Raw genomic sequence first — 18,813 nt, 5'->3', positions numbered from 1 at the left:
CTGTATCCCTGCTGTCCATGCTTAATTCTTTTCTGGTGGGGGCTCTGTCACCCGCTCCATGCACTTGCATAAGCATCGGGAAGAGGAGTGAATGCCTGCTTTAGGAAGATGTGTGTATTTTAAGAGTGGTTGAGGTAGTATCCTCCCTGGGTGATAGTTACTCTCTTTGCACATACTGTCAGGTATCCTAGGGCATGGCCCAAACTTGCACCTGCAGCTCTGTGGCAGAAGCTATTGTAGTTCCTACAGTGAACACCGGTTGCCTACTTTGTTTTGACCGTTGATCTGTTTGTTTCTAGAGCTGAGACGACCAAGATCAGAACCTTCCAGTTACTACAGTAGTGAGACTCAGAAAGATTACCCTGCACCCAAAAAACATAAGCTGAGCCCTGAATATTTTCAAGCCCGGCAAGAGAAGCTGCTTTCCACTGCGTTGAGCCTGGAACAGCCAAGCATTAGGAAGCAGAACTCCAGCTCCAAGCAATCCACCACTGAGACAATCAGCCCCAGTGAAGGGATCAGGGACTATGGCCGGGAGCTCTCCCAGCACATCCCAGAAGTTACTGGGTACCGAGGCTCTGGCAGCCAAGCAGGTGTCAAATGGAACCCAAAAGACATTTATATTGGTGTGTCTGCAGTGCAGGTGGCAGGGAGCCAGAAGGGAGCTGCCCTGGGGAAGGACACTGTAGCCCATCGGCTACGCCAGCGAGAGCAGATGAACGTGCTGATGATGGCTGACAGGGAGATGGTGGATGCAGAGCTCTTGTCCTATAGGGACAATGCAGGGGATGAGGACTGCTTACACCACATGGATGACTTGCAGGTAAACATACCCATTGCACCAGGATCAGCAGTCTCAGAGAACACGGTGGCTGCACAGAGGAGCCTGACTGTGAGCAAATTCTGTGGCTGCCTTTAGAGGCTGAATTGTGCTCTGGGAAAGGAGGTGGCCGTACAATCAATGAATGTTTTCTTCTGGTTTCAAAGGGTATCAACGCAGACACAAAGGCTAATGGTTAGCATTTAAGGTCATGCACTGGTGTATGCTTCAACAGTGTACAGAATGCATAAAATTTGCAATTTTAAAAGGAAAAAGCAGAGCCTCCTGGTCACGTCAGTAAATGAGGCGAATGAGGTGGCCCCACAGTCCTTCGGGAGCTGGGAAGCAGTCCCTGCAGAGGCAGCGTGACCTGAGAGAGGCAGTGCTGTCATTGCGGGCCAAGCCACTGCACTTTGCAGGGCAAGGAGATGAGCGTGGAGAAGGGGAGAAACAGTGGCTTTGGGGAAGGAAAGATCCCGCCAGCTGTGGAATAGAGGAAATAGCAGAAGCAGGGCAGACCAATGAGAAATAGTCACTGGCTGAAAGATACTGTGTTTGGTCTTCTGAGCACAGAGAGTAACGGGAGGGCAGCCTACATGCACTGCCTTCGCACCTCTAAACATCTCATCTTGCTGGCGTGACGCAGATGAAGCAGATCTTTGTAAAACAAGAACTGTTTTCTGACCTCTGTATTAAAAAGTCTTCTGAACCTTGGTGGGCAGGGGGATGTGGTTCAGAAGGATTCCTGACAAACTTGTGATCCCAAGGATTTTAACATCTCTTGATGTGCCATTATTGTCATGTCATGCTCTACTGCACTTCTTGGCAAAGAGTGGCAAGATCATTTTTCCTTTAGAAACAAGATAGTAGTGACCACTGTCAGTAGCGTGCAGCAAACGCCCAATGACATAAACCTTTCACCAGATCTCTTGGGCTCCCCATACACTCAACAAAAAAGAGGTCTGGGGAATATGAAACCCTGCAGTGCTTTGTCAGAAGAGACAGAAAAGCAAATGAGCTTTGGTTAAAGAATTTGTCTCCCATGCTGAGACAAACAGCAGGCTCCAGCTACCACAAGTTTAGGGAAAATGGGGCAGTCTGTCTAAAGCTGGGCTGTAGCATGCAAGCACAAGGCTCCTGATACCAGGCAGCAAAAGTTTGTTCTCCTCTCCTCCTTCCCAGGTGAACATGATGACACTTGCAGAGCACATTATTGAAGCTACGCCTGACAGGATCAAGCGGGAGAATTTTGTGCCAATGGAGTCACCACTGGTGGAGAGGACGGACAGTGCTGCCATGAGCACCACGATGAGCTGGCTGGCCAGTTACCTTGCTGATGTCGATCATCTGCCGAGTGCTGCACAGATAAGGTCAGTAAGAGCTGTGAAGATGCTCTGGGTTTCTGAGTAGTCTGAAGGCTGTGCAGCATGTACCGATTTCTTTAGGCTGCAGATGCTGTTTCTCAGTGGGACTCAAGGCTGGTGTTCTAAGCCCAGCCACACTCTCATGGTCAAACGTATCGTTGCCAGCACAGCTACAGATTCATGGAAGAATGGGAGTGCATGCAGCAGGAGGGGAAAGTGGCCGCAGGGTCTGACTTTTCTTCCAGCGCCAAGTCTGTGCGGTGCACTACTACAGGCAGGCTCAGGAATGTGGGATGCTGCGTGGAGGGAGGGAGGGAGGGGAGCTTGGGCGCCTGCCTTGAACTCAGAAATGTTGTAGTCTTTATCTGTGATGCCAGCCCAGGTGCTTTGTGAGCCAATAATTCCTACTGTGATTGGTATTTCAGAAATCTGTATAGTGAACCCCTGACCCCTTCTTCGAACACCAGCTTGAGCCCTGCAGGCTCACCAATCAGTGAAATAGGTTTTGAGAAACCCAGCCTTCCCTCAGCAGCAGATTGGTCTGAATTTCTGAGTGCATCCACCAGCGAGAAGGTAGAAAATGAGTTTGCACAGTTAACTCTGTCTGATCATGAGCAGAGAGAACTCTATGAAGCTGCCAAACTCGTCCAGACAGTGTTCAGGAAATACAAGGTACGTGGCCAAAATGTCCAATGTCTTCCTTGTTAGGGGTGAAAGAGTAGTATAATTTCTTACAAACCAAAGTGTGGATAATACCCTCTCCCAGGACAAAAATACCATTTCTCTCATAACCTTTTCAATGTTTCTAGCATTTCCTTGTTAAAGTTTACCCAGCAGCTGCCATACTGGAGAGAGCATGCTGTGCCATAGCATGCCTTCCATGCTGGAACAGCATTCATAAAGCATATCCTCAAAATATACCGCAGCGGTTCTGGTTGGTTGCCTGCTTGGTGTAAAGATCAATTTTGAGGGTTGGTCCCTTACATGAACTGACAGTAGAAACAAGAAGTGCCTAGACCTGAATCGGAGCAGGTCACGCTGATAGGAGAGATCTAGAAGCAGGTGCCCTGCAAGCTGCTGTGAGCCACTTATCATCTGTCTTGTGTTTGGTGTACTCTGACTACTTACTGCCTCTTCCTTCTGTGTAGGGTCGTCCTCTCCGGGAACAGCAAGAGGTGGCTGCCGCTGTTATTCAGCGTTGCTACCGAAAATACAAACAGGTAATCAAGGAAGTGAAATTTTATGCAGCACACGTAAGTGCCATGAACACAGCCCTTTGTGATGGGAATTACCCCACTGTTCCTCTTGTATGCTTTTCAGCATGCAGTCATGAAATACCCTGCTCAGGCAAAATTGAAAAGGGAAGAAAATTCATGTCCTGAATCTTAATTTTGGAGGGAATCCTTGAGAGGATTTTGTTTGTGATGATACCTGCATTTTTGCTATGAGATAGAGGGCAATGATGCATTCCATATTGGCCTTTGTGCATGCTGTAGCCTGGTGAGACTATTCTCTGACTAGTTGCTTGCCAAATTTCATTGTGAAATTGAAGTTGGTTTTGCCGTTGATAAAGGCAAAGATGAAAAATAAGTTGTTTTATTTTGCGCATACTAAACTTTTAAACTATGGGAAGTCACGTGTTTTAACTTGATGCGAGTTGTTCCAGGACTGAGACTGCTCTCCAGACTCTAGCTGGAGACGTGCTTTTAGGCTGAGTTCTCAACCCCAGAAAAAGAAGATACTCTTGCTTTTTCCTCGTTGGTTTTTGGTTGGGTTTTGTTGTGGGGACTAGAGCCCACATCCCTCTTTTCAGTATGCCCAGCTAGACTCCAGCTGTCTGATACCTGGCGGCGTGTTTACGTAAAGTGAAAGGCAAGATGCCTGTGCTCTTTTACAACCTTCGAAAACATTTATTTGGGAAGCCTTTCTAGTGTTAGGTGACTGCATCTTGATTCACATTCAACCTGTCACATGGCTGTTATTCTGGAGTGATGCTTCCTGTAATAGAGAAGCTTAATTCCTTTCAAAAACTGCTTGACAAACTGCTTTGTCTTGGATCCTGGAATCACTTCTTTTTGAAAGAAGATAGTTTGGGGTTTTTATTTTTTTCATTCTTTATTTGCAGAACTAACATTAACTGTGTATTTTTCTGTTTCTCCCTAAGCTTACTTGGATAGCCTTGAAGGTAATACAAATACAAACACTATTTTGGAAACAGTTCCCCGTGGGTCACTAACTTTCACGTTCAATATAAACCAGGAGAACCTGGCATTTAAAGAAATGTTTTAATAGTGTCCTCTAATAAATACCTGTGGTTGAGAAGTCACTGGCAAACCAAACCTTACGGGAGATATGTAGGGGCTGCTGTGCTACAACGTATCAACGTAGTAGTACAATTAAATACAAAAATGCAAAAAAAAAATGCAAAAAAAAAAAAAAAAAAGGGAAAAAGAAAAGTCTCCTCCCTCTACAGGTACTCATAAGCAGTGATGGGCTAAGGTGCGGGGAAGGTTTGAAGCCAGTTTCCAGAGGACAAGCTTTCCCTTGTTGCTGTTACAGAACATTTATCCCACCGATGCAGCCAACATCCTCTGCATTCTGCCTACCAAAGTATTCTGAACATTCATCTTTGAAATACCTGTGCCCTGAATTCCTAAGACCACTACCTGATGTATGTTGCCTCTCATGCTGGAGGCATGGCTGTTGATGCTGGTCTTAAATTGTTCACAGCCAATAATTTTCTACTGTAAAGATGGGTTTCCCAGCTGTGCCACATCTTGCTCTCATCAGATACTAGAATCAGCTGAGCTTTTCTCAGAGCTGCCCAGGAGGCAAGGCATGCTCTTCCTGGAGAGAATGTGTCCTCAGGGTGATTTTCCATCCACAGCTTCCTCCTGCCACTGTGGTTGTGTATCGGTCAGAGTACTTGTTCTATCAGCACAAGCAAGCTGAGCTTTCTGGGGCCACTGTACTAGCTGAGGCTTGGCACTTCGTGGAGGGCAGGGGGCTTCTCCGTTTACCCTCTTCCCAGCTGGAGGGAAAAAGAGGAGGAGAGAGAGCAGCGAATCAGCTAAGTGGGTCTTAGAGTTGAATGCAAAGACACTGGGGGTCTAGTCTATCCAGTGACTGCTGTTTTCCCTTTCACATGCCTTATTCCTCTGTTGCATTGCCGTATTGCTGAGATCAGCGCAGGTTTATGACTAGATTTGAACAGTCATAGCTCACATCACGGTTTCATATTTGAACCCTTCTGTTCAGGGGTTTGTAACTCAGCCACAGAAGTCCCATCTGGGCTAAAAATTTGAAGGAAAACCATGACCAGCCCTGAGTGGACTTAAACTTAAAATAGCTAATTGAAAACCACAATCTGGTCCGTTCAATTAAAAATGTTGAAAACAAAACAAAACAATGGAAATTAATAATGGCAAAATATAACTGCACCTAATGACTGCTTCAATTCCAAAAAGTGAAATTTGGTAAATGGTGGTCTGTGATGATACTGGAGGGTTTTTTGCTTTGGGGTGATGGGTGGGGGTGGGAGTGTTTGTTTGCTTTTCAGGGTTTTTTCCCCAGTAGACAGTAAACTCCATTGAGATGCGTTAGGCCGTTACCCAGTACAGGGCACAGTGCTGCTGTTTCTGCATTTCATCTGTCTGATAAAGTGAGCAAAGTCATAGCTGATAAAATATCCAGGAACAAAGACACATAAGTTTTGAAAGTGTAAGAACTTTCAAAATAAGATCGATAAACACTGAAAACCTCTGCTGTAGTGTTAGTTCAGAGGTATGATGCATCATCTATACATTATTCTACATCTCCGTCTTATAAAGGACTTTTAAAAATACGTATGAATGCATATGATTTCTGCTAAGCGGCCATCTACTTGTGTGCTTTAAAAGGAAAAGGATGTAGAATAAAGAAGATTTTCTTTTTAAGCATTTGTGCCTGCTTTATTTGGAATCATGGGGCTAGAAATAGTAAAGTGCTAGAGGGAATTTTGGATGTGTGTGACTGCTCATGCAAATGTGCAAGTTCAGTGGATGCTTGTTACAAACCTCTAACGAGATTTAGTTTTGCCTGTGACAGGCTCAGTATTAGACTTGCTTAATTAACTGTTGTGGGTTTGGGGGTTTGGTTCTGTTTTTTTTTAAATTAGAATTGTGTGTTATTCCATTTTAAATGCTTGGTTTTAAATAGATACATGAGCAATCAAAACTTTTGTAATATTGTGCTATGGCATAGAAACAAGAAATGAGCTGTTTAAGAGTTAATTGTCCTAAGAAGGTATATCCACACGCTTGTCACCAGCAAATTTAGTTCTTAGTAAAGCAATTTGTTTAACAGATATTTTTAAATGAAGACACAAAAAATTGTATTCTGGTTTTAGTTAATTTGTTAGCGTTTTGGAGTGGTCACTTAATCTTCTCTTATGCACTCACTGGTTTATCCTTACAAGCACTTGGTTGGGCATATTTTGCTGCAGAGAAATAAGCAATCCTGAAGTTTGTAATGAAATTTCTATATGCAAGGGAAACAGACAATTCCTCTAAGTGTAGTCAGGTGGGTTATCTCTAACACAGACCCACGGCAGCACAAATATGGAGCAGTGTAAAAACAGCTCAGGATCAGCTCCAGTTGATCCAAAGTTGTTCATAAGTACAGTACAGCTGGATCTGGTCATTGGCATGTATATGTAGAGTCTGCTAGCTAGATATTAAAGAAATACTTAGAGGGCTGAAGCATCTCTCCTATGAGGACAGGCTGTGAGAGTTTGGGGTTGTTCAGCCTGGAGAAGAGAAGGATTCGGGGAGACCTTACAGCACCTGCCAGTGCCTAAAGGGGGTTATAAGAAAGATGGGGACAAAGTTTTTAGCAGGACCTGTTGCAGTAGGCCAGGGGGTTTTAAATTAGAAGGGGGTAGATTTAGATTAGATGTAAGGAAGAAGTTTTTTAGAATGAGGGTGGTGAGACACTGGCACAGGTTGCTCAGAGAGGTGGTAGATGCCCAGTCCCTGGAAACATTCAAGGTCAGGCTGGACGGGGCTCTGAGCAACCTGAGCTTGCTGAAGATGTCCGTGCTTATGGCGGGGGAGGACTAGATGACCTTTAAAAGGTCCCTTCCAACCCAAACCACTCTATGATTCTACAAATCCCCTCAGACTGTTCCACAGGCAGCAAAACAGGTAGTTGCTTTCTTGATGCCAACTGGGTTCTGCAGCTGGTCTCACAGTTGTTGCAGTTTGCTGTCACCCTTCTCTCATGCAGTTCCCAATCAGTGAGTAGATACTCATTTGCTTCTCATCACGTCTTAGTGGCACAAGTGTCTTTCACTGTAGGAACCTGCTTCTTGCTGGTTTTATTGGACCGCCTCAGCTTCTCTTTGTTTCTCTTCTAGTATGCACTTTATAAAAAGATGACGCAAGCTGCCATTCTCATCCAGAGCAAATTCCGAAGTTACTATGAGCAGAAAAAATTCCAGCAGAGCCGACGAGCCGCGATGCTGATCCAGCAGTACTATCGCAGCTACAAAGAATGTGGGAAGAGGAGGCAAAACCGTCGGGCAGCCACCATTGTACAACAGAAACTCAGGTGAGCTGGTGGGATGTCAGATTCTACCAGGAATCTTCATATATTGTTTTTACAGTCACCAGGGCTGTGCTGTAATTTACAGACAAAGGCCAGTGGGAAAAGACCAGTGTTTCGTAGGATAATAATTCTTGCATTTAGTATTATTCTCCCCAGTTTTGCCTACACCTCAGTGTTGGGGTTTTTTGTGTTTAGAAGCAGTCTGCTTACCAAGAAGCAGGATCAAGCTGCTCGCAAGATTATGCGGTTTTTACGACGCTGCCGCCACAGGTATGACACTATCTTTTGGTATCTGCCCTTCATTAGAGCAATGCAACAGTATTCAAGTGTGTCAGCAATGAGTGCAATATAAAGGATCTTAGAATCAGCTCACTACAGATCTTGTAATCAATCAACGAAGCCCAGCTGCTTCCAGGATACACTGACAAAAATGAAATCTCTAACTTAGGACTGTTACTGAAAGAGAATCACATTCAGCTTCATTGCTGATATGGTAAAGCAGCCCAGGTTGTGTTGGGCAAACACAGAATAAGGAAACTTTGAGCAAAGCAAGGCACATGACTACAAAAGTTGGACTTGAAGTCTGGAAAAAAACTTAACGAATCATAGCTACAGCTTGTAAGTGCTGCACAAAGCATTCGTGGTATGTGGGAATGCGCAAAATGTGACAGCATCTGGTGTACGCTGGAAATGCCTTTAGTTTGGTCACAGGATCATTTGGTAAACTCTCATCAAATACGGGTTCTTTTTAATGTAGATGAGTGGAATGTGCCAGCAGAGCAGTAGACAAGTTAGTTCACATCAGCCACTCCACACATGTCAGTAAGCTGGGAGTACAGACACAGACATGAAGATGAATTGTTCCCTACCAGCGTGGGAACCTGCGCAGGCTTGCCACAGTGCTTACGTGTGGCAGCGAGCGCTACCGTACCAGCACTCTGCTACACGCAGGGCACTGGTTTTGATTTTCATTGAAAAGGGTCCCATATATGATCAGGTTGCAAACTGGAACTTTGCCTAGACAAAAGTGAATTCAGATGTTTCTGGCTCTGCTCCCTCCATTCTCACCACACATGCATTTCATCCACTCGGGGGCTGGTCAAACCTGATGCATTTTGAAGCATGTCTAGTTCAGCCCAGTGATGTTTGAGCAAGGAGAGCTCTGAGAGGCAGAGGCACGTGATAAATTTTATTTTAGAAATAGACTCAGTCCTTTTCGTAGGATTTCAAAGCTGCAGTTTGCAGGAGGTCAGTGTGGCTCATGTTGTGGAGGGACGTCTTACCTGCAGGTTCAATCGGGAATAACACATGTGGAGACAAGAAAGAGGGCTTTATAGTTTCCAGGCCAATTCCAAATGCACTTGAAACAGCCACAGTTGTTCATGAAGAAGCACAAGTGGCTTCTTGCTCTCGGCAGGGCATGTGAAGAGGAGGTTTGTTTCACGGTGTTTGTCGGGCAGTCCCTGGGGAAGCCACGTGCCCGTTTACATCCCTGGAGGCTTTGGGTCAGCATGCCCACGGCTCTTAACAGCTGACTCTCACGAGCCCAGAGAATATCTCACAACTAGCTGTATCCCTGAGTTTCTCATCAGTGTCTAGGATGTGCCATGCGCTTCAGCCATGCTCAGTTAAGTCTCCAGCTGTCAGGACTCTCCAGGGCTTAAATTGCCTGTGATTCCAGCAGTTTTCCTTGCTTTCAGTTCATTGCCTTCCTCTTTCTCAGCATCTCCTGTTTCCTTTGCAGAGTGAGATCCTACTCGTTTGCATCGCTGAGGTTTGCAGGCAGGACCCTTCCCTTTCCTTCATCAGTCTTCTCTCTTTTCAGCAGCACGGTCAGTGCTGTGCATCTCTGGGAGATCAGGTCTTGGGTGTTTATAGACAAGAAATAAAAACAAAGAAGCAGGGCAGGGGGATCCATTGTCAGTAGCTTCTCTCTGGCTTGTCACACTGTGCAGTACTTGACTTTCTGCAACAGTGCAGTCCTGTCTGCGTCCATAGGCACTTTGTTAGCGGTTGTGGTTACTTGGGAATTCATCCATAGTTGTGCTGCACGTGCACCGGGATACCGGGGGGAAGATGAGGGAATTGCTTCCTTCTCATCTGCTCTTCTTCAAGCTTTCTGAATTTTCTGTGTCTTAATAATTATGTTTATTCCTCACTGCTTGACTTTCCTTGCTTACCTCTTTCTAAGGATAGAGTAATAAAACATACATGTTAAGTAAGTTTAAATCTACCTTTGTATAAGCCTCCTAATTATGTCCATTCAGTCTACTGTGCGTCCTGTGCAATGCTCACATGGGATACAGGTGATGATGTACTTAGGCTAACAGCCCCACACACTGTTTCAGGAGTACTGCTTGTTGGAATCTCATCATGGAATCCTCTTGAAATGCTCAAAATTAGCACACTGCTGCTATAAACAAGCAAATAAGGCGGCCCCAGGTTCCGTAAAGAAACACTTCAGCCATCCAAGCTCCTGAACATCCAGAAGCAAGCCATAACAACTAGCATCTAATGTTATTTAATGCTTTGTAGCATAAAATGGTATGATGGAGCCACTTATTAAACCACACAGTGCCTCGTCAGTACAAGGGATAGAAATGAAGATATTTTTAGAAAATCTGAGGGAGTGAGGAAAAAAGAGCATGCACAGGAACATCAAAGAAACAGGATGTTGTAGCAGATTTCTGTCAGCTGATAGACAGAGATGGGGAGGAGGGTGTAAAAGCCACTTGCAGTCTGTTGTAAGGATAGTGAGTTAAGTGAAAAGGCAGTAAATTCTTAAAGTTCAGAAATTCAGCCTTAAGTGATAGAACTGTTTAACCTGGGGTTTTGTTCACAAGCAGATTCTGTTGCTGGGCCAATAAATGCCTCTTAGTAAGAGCTTATTCTGTAGCCTTTAGGCACAATTTACTCAGGCTTTCCTCTGGCAACCCTCTAGCTGGTTGTGTTTTTTCCTACTTTAAATTAGTCTATTTTAAGCCAATTATGAGAACTCTTTCTCTGCTAGCATTCAGAACCACTTAAATGGTCGTCTTGCCCTGTTTTGCTTATTAGCTTTTTGGCACAAAGGTTTGGTAGTGCAAACATGATTCCTGTCTGGTTGAGGATCTAGGGTGCATAGGCATGTTGGTCTTGTGTTTTCGGACCCCCTGAACTTAGGCTTGTTGCCTGCTCAGATGGTTTTTCAGATGTTTTAAGAGTTAATGAGCAAGGTTCTGCAGTTGGAGCTCTCTCAGCAATGGATGTGTAGACGTTGATGAAAATCGGAAAAGAAATGGGAAGTTCCAGTTTAATGTATTCTTAGAGAAGATACTGGAGCTCTGGTAGCTGGATATTATCAGGTGTCATGGAAACAAAAGCGGTCATTCATCAGCAGCAGTCATTCCGATGGTCAGACATGTATCGCTTCCTTTTGACTTTGGAAAAAAAAACCCCACAAACTTATTTATCCATCTATTGTCATGTTATCAAAAATCTGGTGAAAAACATGCATCAGCCATAACATGGTATCAACATGACTTGTCACAGAAGTGTTGTTTGTTCAGAATGAGAAACAGAAACTTCCTGGCCTCCCAGGAGAGCTTTGCCCATCTTCCTGTGGTGCCTGAACCTGTTGGCTGGTGCTTGGCTAACTGTCAACCACAACTTGCCGTTACACCCACGGGGAGCTGAGCTGCCTCCTGGCACGCTGTCCTGTATGAGGCAGGATCAAGGGTTTGCAATTTAATGGTTTTGGAAAGGCTCCACCTGCTTAGTGACCCCCAGATACAGCACATCTAGAGCTGCAAGGAAGTCCAGGAGCTCTGAAGTGGGTTTGGGTTTCAGAGCTGAATCCGTATATGGTCCGTACAGTCAGCTTTCACTGGGAAGGCAACCTCCTGTTTCCTATTTTCTCTGATTCTTAGGAAAATGTTATTCTTCTGAGAGCTATTGACACCATTGCTAGGCTGCGATTATGATCTGCAGTGGTTTTTACGGAGTAGCATTTGCAATGAGGTAAAGACAGACAATGGCTGCAAGGGGAAGCAGGATGCAGCTAGAAATGCCACGGGGATGACAGTGTGGGGTTTGTTTTACTTGCTTGTTACTTCCTGCCCTAAAACACCTAAGCACAGGACTACTCTTCCCTGGTAAGGAGGAGGAGTCCAGTAGGCAGGAGTGGGAAGGGTTCTTTCTCTCCAGGCAAGCAGAAGTGTTGTCTCCTCCTCCCTGAAGTGAAGCTCTTGGTAAGGTACGGTTATTACCATGTGTGTGCTAATAGCTCTTTGGTATTGTTTTGCAATCTGAAGCCCACTGGTGGACCATAGGCTGTACAAAAGGGTGAGTGTAGCTGCCTGCTAGCCAGTTCCTCTCTTCCATTTTAAATATTTTTGCTTTCTGCTTGCTTGCATGGGGCTGCAGCCGAGATATGCCAGTAAGTTTCACCTCCATTAATTATATAAAACAGAATCCTGTATAAACTAACCCTACTGCAATGACTAACACTGCTGCTTTGATAACAGGACAGAGCTCTGCAGTAGATGTTACCAATGCATGAATGTGTGAAAAAGGACATGTATATTCATCATGGGCATGCTTAGGTGGCGTTGGCGGTGGGATATTTTTTTGGTATCCAAAATGGCTGTTAGTAGATTTTGGAGCTTGATGGGGTCTGCGCTCACACACGCTCAATGAGTAACGATGTCCTTTGTCATGGGACTGTGACAGCATTCAGGCTAGATCGTAGGAAGCTGCAGAACAGATGCAGCCTACTCTAGATGGGTATTTGTTTCTGCCTGAGCCAGAGAGAAGCAGAAGAGCTCTTCACACTTGCTTTTTACTCCCTGAGGTGGTTAAGCACCAATGCTTACCTTCCAGAAGCTGGTCTTTGGTAAGTTACACGTCTGGTTACCTTACTAGAGCCAGCTTTTTGACAACTGCTTCTCTCAGCTGTTAACCTGTGTAGTGGGAAGGAAAACAAAACACCTGAAATGAAGATGCTGTAACTGTGTTGGAGCAAATGCCAGGTGAGCCTCTGTCGGGAGCCTTGTTCTTGGCACGAAAAGAGTCCGCTCGCCTTGTGCTCAGTCACAGCAGCAGGCTGGGCAGTCCTCCGCCAGCAGCGTGGGAATATGCCAAAGCATTCCCATGGCAGGTCACGATCTCTGTATGAGCGGGGAAGGCTGCAGCTTTCGAGGCACATGCCCAGGTCACCAGCAGGACTGCCGAGTACCGTCTTGCATTTGAGAGGTGGTAGGACAGCAGGGTTTTTGTCAGACACCGCAGTTGGAAATAACACCACCTGTGTGTTTATTCCTGCTGTTTCAGCAAGGGAGGAGAGGCAGAGGGACAGAGGGAGGGATGACCTGGACTCCTACTTCCACATAACATTCAGAAAAGAAAACAGACTTGTTCATTGTGGGGTTTTACTGGCTTTGAATTGCAGAGATTATTTTTATGGCTCGGGACTGAGAGTATGAACAGGGTTTAAGCGTGCTGGAGGCATCATTATTTGTTTAACTATTGAGCCTAACAGAGGAGGAGTGGTGACTTCTAATGTCGCTTCTTTCCAATAGTGACATTTCTTTCCAAACTGACCCTTGTGCTGCCATGTTTTGTTGCATATCCTCAGTTTTTCACAAGTAACAATTCTGGTTCTTCACTAATGATCAAGGAAGTAAGAATTGGATGAAATGGGGGAAATGGCCCGGATGCACCTTAACTCTTTAAGTGCTGCTTCCATGGATCTTGCTCTGATGAAAAGACACATTACTCCTGATTACAAAGACACCAGTGCTGTGAATCTGCTAGCTGGAAAACCTTAGCTCCAGGTCTTAGCACGTATGGTAATGTGCTTTACAACTAACACAGGTTAATTTAGGAACCGTGTAAAAATAGCTTGTATTTTCTTAATGGTGCAACTGACTGAGTGACTTGTTTGTTACTAACCTGATGCTTTGTGTGTAACTAGGGCTGGTAATTTTTGGTCTGCAGTTGGGTGTCTGGTTTCAGAAGCTTCTTGCAGAAAAAATGTAATCTGTTTCTGAAAAATAAAATTTCCTGTAAGTAACTTAAAAAACCCACCTCGTTCTGATAAATTTTCCTTTCTCTGTTGTAAGGGGCGTAAGTAAGTGCCTACTTTTATGTGAAAAAACATTAGCATGTTTAATCATCTTTAATCTCGGGGTCAGTTACCATATCCATGGGACGATAATGAATGCTGCAGGGAAATTATTTTCTTTAGCAGGCGGTAGAGCAGTGTGCTGCAGGGCTAGCTGCCTGGGGCTGGTTCAACCACACAGTAACTGGGGTCTCCCAGTCTTTCTTGGTTTTGTCTGGCTAGCCATGGACCACAGAGTGTGAGGAAAGGGAGTCGCGTGCATGTTGGCAGCTAGATGCTGGTATGCTCCAAATACGTTCCTGCCTCCAGCTACTCCTAATGTTGCAGTTTTGGTGCTCTTCGCAGTCTTCCTTCTCTCCAGAGAATTCCTGCTTAGCTGATTTGGCTGGCTGCGTGGAGGCACGCCGGCACAGTTCCTGCTGTGCCCTGCTCTGGGGCATCTCCGCCTGCCCCGGTGGCCACAGGCTTGGCTGCCAGCAGGACACCCTGCTCCCTGTGCTCCGCACCCCGGGGAACGGCGCAGGCTGCAGCCTCTGCTGCGTGTGCCACTGGCTGCACCGCGTGTAACCTTTGCATGCCGGGCAGGAGGGGATGTATTTTTTAGACCTTTGTCCTACAAGTAGGAAAAATAATATAAACTCAAAATGTACCCAGCAAAGTGGGCTAGACATATTCAAAACTGAAAAGAGTGTGCCACCCATGACTTGAATGTAGGAGAGTAAAGCAGTTGTGCTGTTGTGCCTTTCCATTCAAGGCTGGGATTCCTCCTAAAAGAGAGATGCACACTGCAGTCTCCAGGTACGCTAAAACAGACTTGACTTGCATGGTCAGTGCATGGTAGAGGGGACTGTAAAGAGGAGGGAGCAGAGGGTCCAGGCCTGCAGCTAGTGCATGGACCCCTGGGCTCGAGCGAGGTGGGGAAGCCAGCCCTGAGGGTAGGTACCATGTGGTGGTTCTGCTCCAGGTGCAGCTGACGTCAGTGTTGGAGGAGCATTAGTTAGTGCGTTTCAAGGCTTTGTGTATGTAACTGTGTATGAGAAATTAGCAGGAGGCAGATTCTGGAAGTTTAGTAGCATTTGCGGGTTTTGCCTTGAATGGCAAGTGGTGTGGGATTGATTGGGAAATCAGGGAGTTCTCTGGAAAAAGTAAGCTGTGAGCTATCACAAAATGTGTTAGCTGCTGTTCTGCCAAAATAAGTCTGTTACAGCAAATGATTCTTTGCTGCTTTGCATTCTGATAGCAACCTATGTGCATACGCTGCTGGCGTGCATGCACATAAGGAAAGTATTTCTGGGCCTTCTGATGTGCACAAGCTGACATGTCCATATGTGCTGCAGGGATGCATGCAAGCATATGTCTGTCTGTAATATACAAATCTGATGTGTTCTGTACCCTGACACCATGCTCTTGTAGTCTGCGCGCGCAGAGAAATGATCACAGCACTCGCTTCCACGTTTCAGTTTGAAAACCTCTTTTCAAATTGATTTCATTAATTTTTCCGGATTTATTTGGGCTACGTTACACCAGGATCAGTAAGGAGGGAGAGGTGGGAGATTTTATTGGCCAACTCATGTGAGACAAAACTGTGGGAGAAATGAAAAGACTCTCGGGGGGCAGCGGGGGGGAACCAAACTATATCAAGTTACTGTTGCCCTAAAGTAATAGTTTTCCTCTCAGGGGAACGCACTCCAGCGGACAGATTTTGCTAATCACAGTGCCTGCTACACTGCTCTTTCCCTGCTCAACAGTTACGGCATCTGCTGTAGCCTCCTGTGAAGGAGAGCCTTGCTCAAGGTCCAGGTCCAGGGCACAAACAGAAACACACGGCCGCTGAGCTGCCACCCTCTGCCGTGCTCTCGGTAGGCAGGTGATCTGGAGCAGGGCGAGGAGTGAGTCTTCTCCTGAGTCCTTAGGCTAGCTGACCGCTTCCTGCCTGCGGCGAAACTTCGGTCCTCTCTGGGGCAGAACAAGTGCGCTTGTTTCCTCCGATCATGAGTAATGAAGGATGTATTCTTTTCACGGCATCTTTCATTTAAAAATAGATCCCCTTGCCCCCACCGCATTTTCTTACGGTTTGGTTAAATGCTGCTCTCTGGTTTGGGGAGTGTGCATGTAACAGCTGAAGTCAGTTTCTCTGGTAAGTACAACTTTATTTCATACCTGAATAAACAACATCTACTATATTCTGTTGTTGTCTGCATACCCTTCCCTCTCTTGGCATTTCAGCAACAAACCCTTCCTACTCCTGTGCACACTTGTGGGTTTTGTGGTTTTTTAATATGTGCTATGCAGCAGCTGTTGCATTTAAGTACCTGGTTTCTTGCATCTCTTAGGAAGATGGAGAATGGGGGAAAATTTTACGGGCTTGAAAAGTCCCATTGGTTCGAGTTCAGGATGACGTGAGAAAATGTCATATAGGGGTGTGCGTCACTGTACCTGCAACAACAGTTGTCAAAGTAATTTCTGTTTTCATTTACCTCTTGCAGGGGCTGAATGTATTTGGAGCTCAAACGGGTGTGTTAAATCGCAGACCGCATGCTCTGGGGTGTCATTCTTATTGGGCCTTTCTGTCTTTTTTGTTTTGCTGCCCAAATGAGATATCTGGAAAAAGGCGAGAGCTCCCTTTTCTTAAATGTCCCACAGGCCATTTCAGCTCTCAGAGCAACAGGTAACTCGCCAGACGGCCTCCTCTGGCTCCTGCACCCTGTCCTTTATACTGATCTTCTGCATTCAGATTCATTAAACATTTCCCTGGCTGGGCATTACGGAGTAAATTTGATGAAGCAGCTTTGTGTTACGCTTTACCCATGAAGCCATCGTTGCTGTAACTTTTCCGAAGTAGGCCTGGTTCATTTGCTGACACCCCATACAGACCGGGGAGGGCACGTGGGAGAGGAGCTGCTGTGCTCGCTTCTGGGGCTGTCGCTTTCCACATTGCTTCAGCACGTAACAACGCAAGCTCCTGTATGGCGCCCAGGCAGGGGACACTGTTCGAAGGGCAGAAGCTTTGTCTGGCTGGAGTGATCTGGGAGCCGAGACATAGCTCCTGAGGTCAGGATTCGAAGCTCGTAGTTGAAATAATCTTCTTTTCCCTTTCTGTGTGTCAGTACCACGGCTGTGATTCCGACACCTTCAGTAATCATCCCTATTGCACGTGCTTTTTCCATCCATCCGCTCTTCAGCAATTGCTGAGGGAATGACTTTGTACCCTAGAGGCACTCACTGTCTGGAAGGAATGTTATCTGAGGAGGGCTTTTTTCGAAGGCTTCATCAGTGAAAAACTAAACGTACGGTCCTTGCGATTTTGTGCATGGTTTCAGTAGCTGCTGAACTAGGATGGTACTTCTTGGGTTGAGTCTTGCAACAGCCGGAGCCCGCTGCCCTCTCTGGTGCGCTCTGGCATACAGCCCTGTGTCACTTGAATTGTCCTCACCTCCATCCAGTCCCCGTGCCGCTGGAGGCACTTCCAGAACTGATCCAAACCAGCACACCAGTGCCTGTAGACCTCTGGAAAGGTCTGCGTGCCATCCGTCAGCATGTGGCCTGCTGGTATTACTTGCTCTCAGCCCTCTTTGTTTTTTCTGTCATTTTAAAAAAATTAGAAAGTCACTGTAAGTCTGCCAACCTGGATTGAAACATCTTCTCCAAGAACGTCCTTTCTGCTGTACTATTCTATAAATTCCAGTAGCGTTCTTTTTCTTAGAGCAGTTTATTAATGGTTGTAACTGCAAATACCACACTTTGGCCCTCTTCCCCTGCCCAAATTTAAGAGTGGAGAAATAGGAACCAAAGATCGCCTTCTAGCATGAAGGCAGTGCCGTACTGTACACTTATAAACTCTTCTAGCAGCGCTTACTCAGTGGATTTCTGTTTTCAAGTGCCTAATTCATACAAAATTCTTCCCTGGTCAAACTGTATTTTTAAGCGCATTTTAAAATGTAGAGGGTTTATTACACCAAACATTAATGAAGAGGAAATACCAGCCCCCCCCCTCCAGTTGACACTTTGTATTGTTGTAACAAAATCAAAGCAGAGTACCACCGAGTAAGGAACTTACTTGAAAAGAAATGTTAAATGAGGACTACAAGGACTTTTAAGACACAGGGAGGGCTGCACTACAGAGTATCCAATAAAGAATTAATTGGTTGAAAGCAGTTAGATTTAGGTTCTCTTGATGAAGCAATTCAGAGACTTGTTTAAGAACAGTTATTTTAAAGGATAAAATAAACGGATGACGTTGGTCTGCTATCTAGCTTGATGCATACAGTGGTCCTGGCACTTTGTGTTTAGCCCTGCTTTGGGGAAGGAGGGCGTCTGCAGCACTGCTTTGGTGCTCCCCAGGTGTTGGTCTGGCTGTGCATTCGTCAGTGACTCATTAGCAGTTAGAGGGGCTTCAGACCCGCTCTGGCCGTGCTGCGCTGCAGATCCCCCAGCCGAGCGAGGCTGCCTTGAGCCAGCTGCCAGGAGAGGGAAGAGCAACTTCTCTGGCCTCCCACGCCACCTCTTCTGCGCATGGGGGGGAGGTCAGCGCAGGTCTCCTTACCTGCCAGGCAGCGTGTTCCCCACAGGCAGGCCTTGTGGTACCTACTGCACTCCTGGTTTGCAGGTAACATGCACAACTATGTACATGGACCACAGAGGTTAGTTTAATAAAAAAAAAATATGTGGTAGCTTAATAAATTTGGATGGTCATCACCTTGAAGCTTAAGTTTGTAAATGCAGGGTTTGTTTTAAGCCATTACATACTAAACAGCATCTCTCTGTAATGTACCTGTGACAAATTCCCAAGCCTGTAACTTTGCCGTAGGGAAATTCTGTACTGTATGTGCTTGTGTTTTTAAGCAGTAATTATCATTGCACCTGCAACATTTTTAGAAGCCTGAAAGGCTGTAAACCAACATAAAGCAAAAAAACTTGATCAAGGGAAGCGTTGCGTATTT

The 18,813-nt window shown here is 45.7% G+C and overlaps 1 protein-coding gene across 16 annotated transcripts in view; it reads left to right on the top strand.

Moving 5' to 3' along the window:
• Positions 1 to 18,813, top strand: part of CAMTA1 (calmodulin binding transcription activator 1) — a 325,176-nt gene that overhangs the window by 300,139 nt on the left and 6,224 nt on the right. For 11 of the 16 annotated variants that reach the window (XM_056331839.1, XM_056331841.1, XM_056331843.1 and 8 more), the window contains 7 exons: positions 300 to 823; positions 2,003 to 2,190; positions 2,610 to 2,856; positions 3,333 to 3,404; positions 4,349 to 4,369; positions 7,580 to 7,773; positions 7,966 to 8,040. In XM_056331839.1, the coding sequence (XP_056187814.1) occupies positions 300 to 823; positions 2,003 to 2,190; positions 2,610 to 2,856; positions 3,333 to 3,404; positions 4,349 to 4,369; positions 7,580 to 7,773; positions 7,966 to 8,040 (1,321 nt within the window). Of the gene's footprint in view, positions 1 to 299; positions 824 to 2,002; positions 2,191 to 2,609; positions 2,857 to 3,332; positions 3,405 to 4,348; positions 4,370 to 7,579; positions 7,774 to 7,965; positions 8,041 to 12,062; positions 12,094 to 16,359; positions 16,542 to 18,813 lie in introns of all 16 variants that reach the window. The other 5 variants (XM_056331855.1, XM_056331840.1, XM_056331846.1 and 2 more) reach the window with 5 other exon arrangements.

The sequence above is a fragment of the Falco biarmicus genome, chromosome 3, assembly GCF_023638135.1.
Source record: "Falco biarmicus isolate bFalBia1 chromosome 3, bFalBia1.pri, whole genome shotgun sequence".
Lineage (NCBI taxonomy): Eukaryota > Metazoa > Chordata > Aves > Falconiformes > Falconidae > Falco > Falco biarmicus.
The sequence above is the reverse complement of the archived record's forward strand: the minus strand, read 5'-3'. Positions and strand labels throughout refer to the sequence as shown.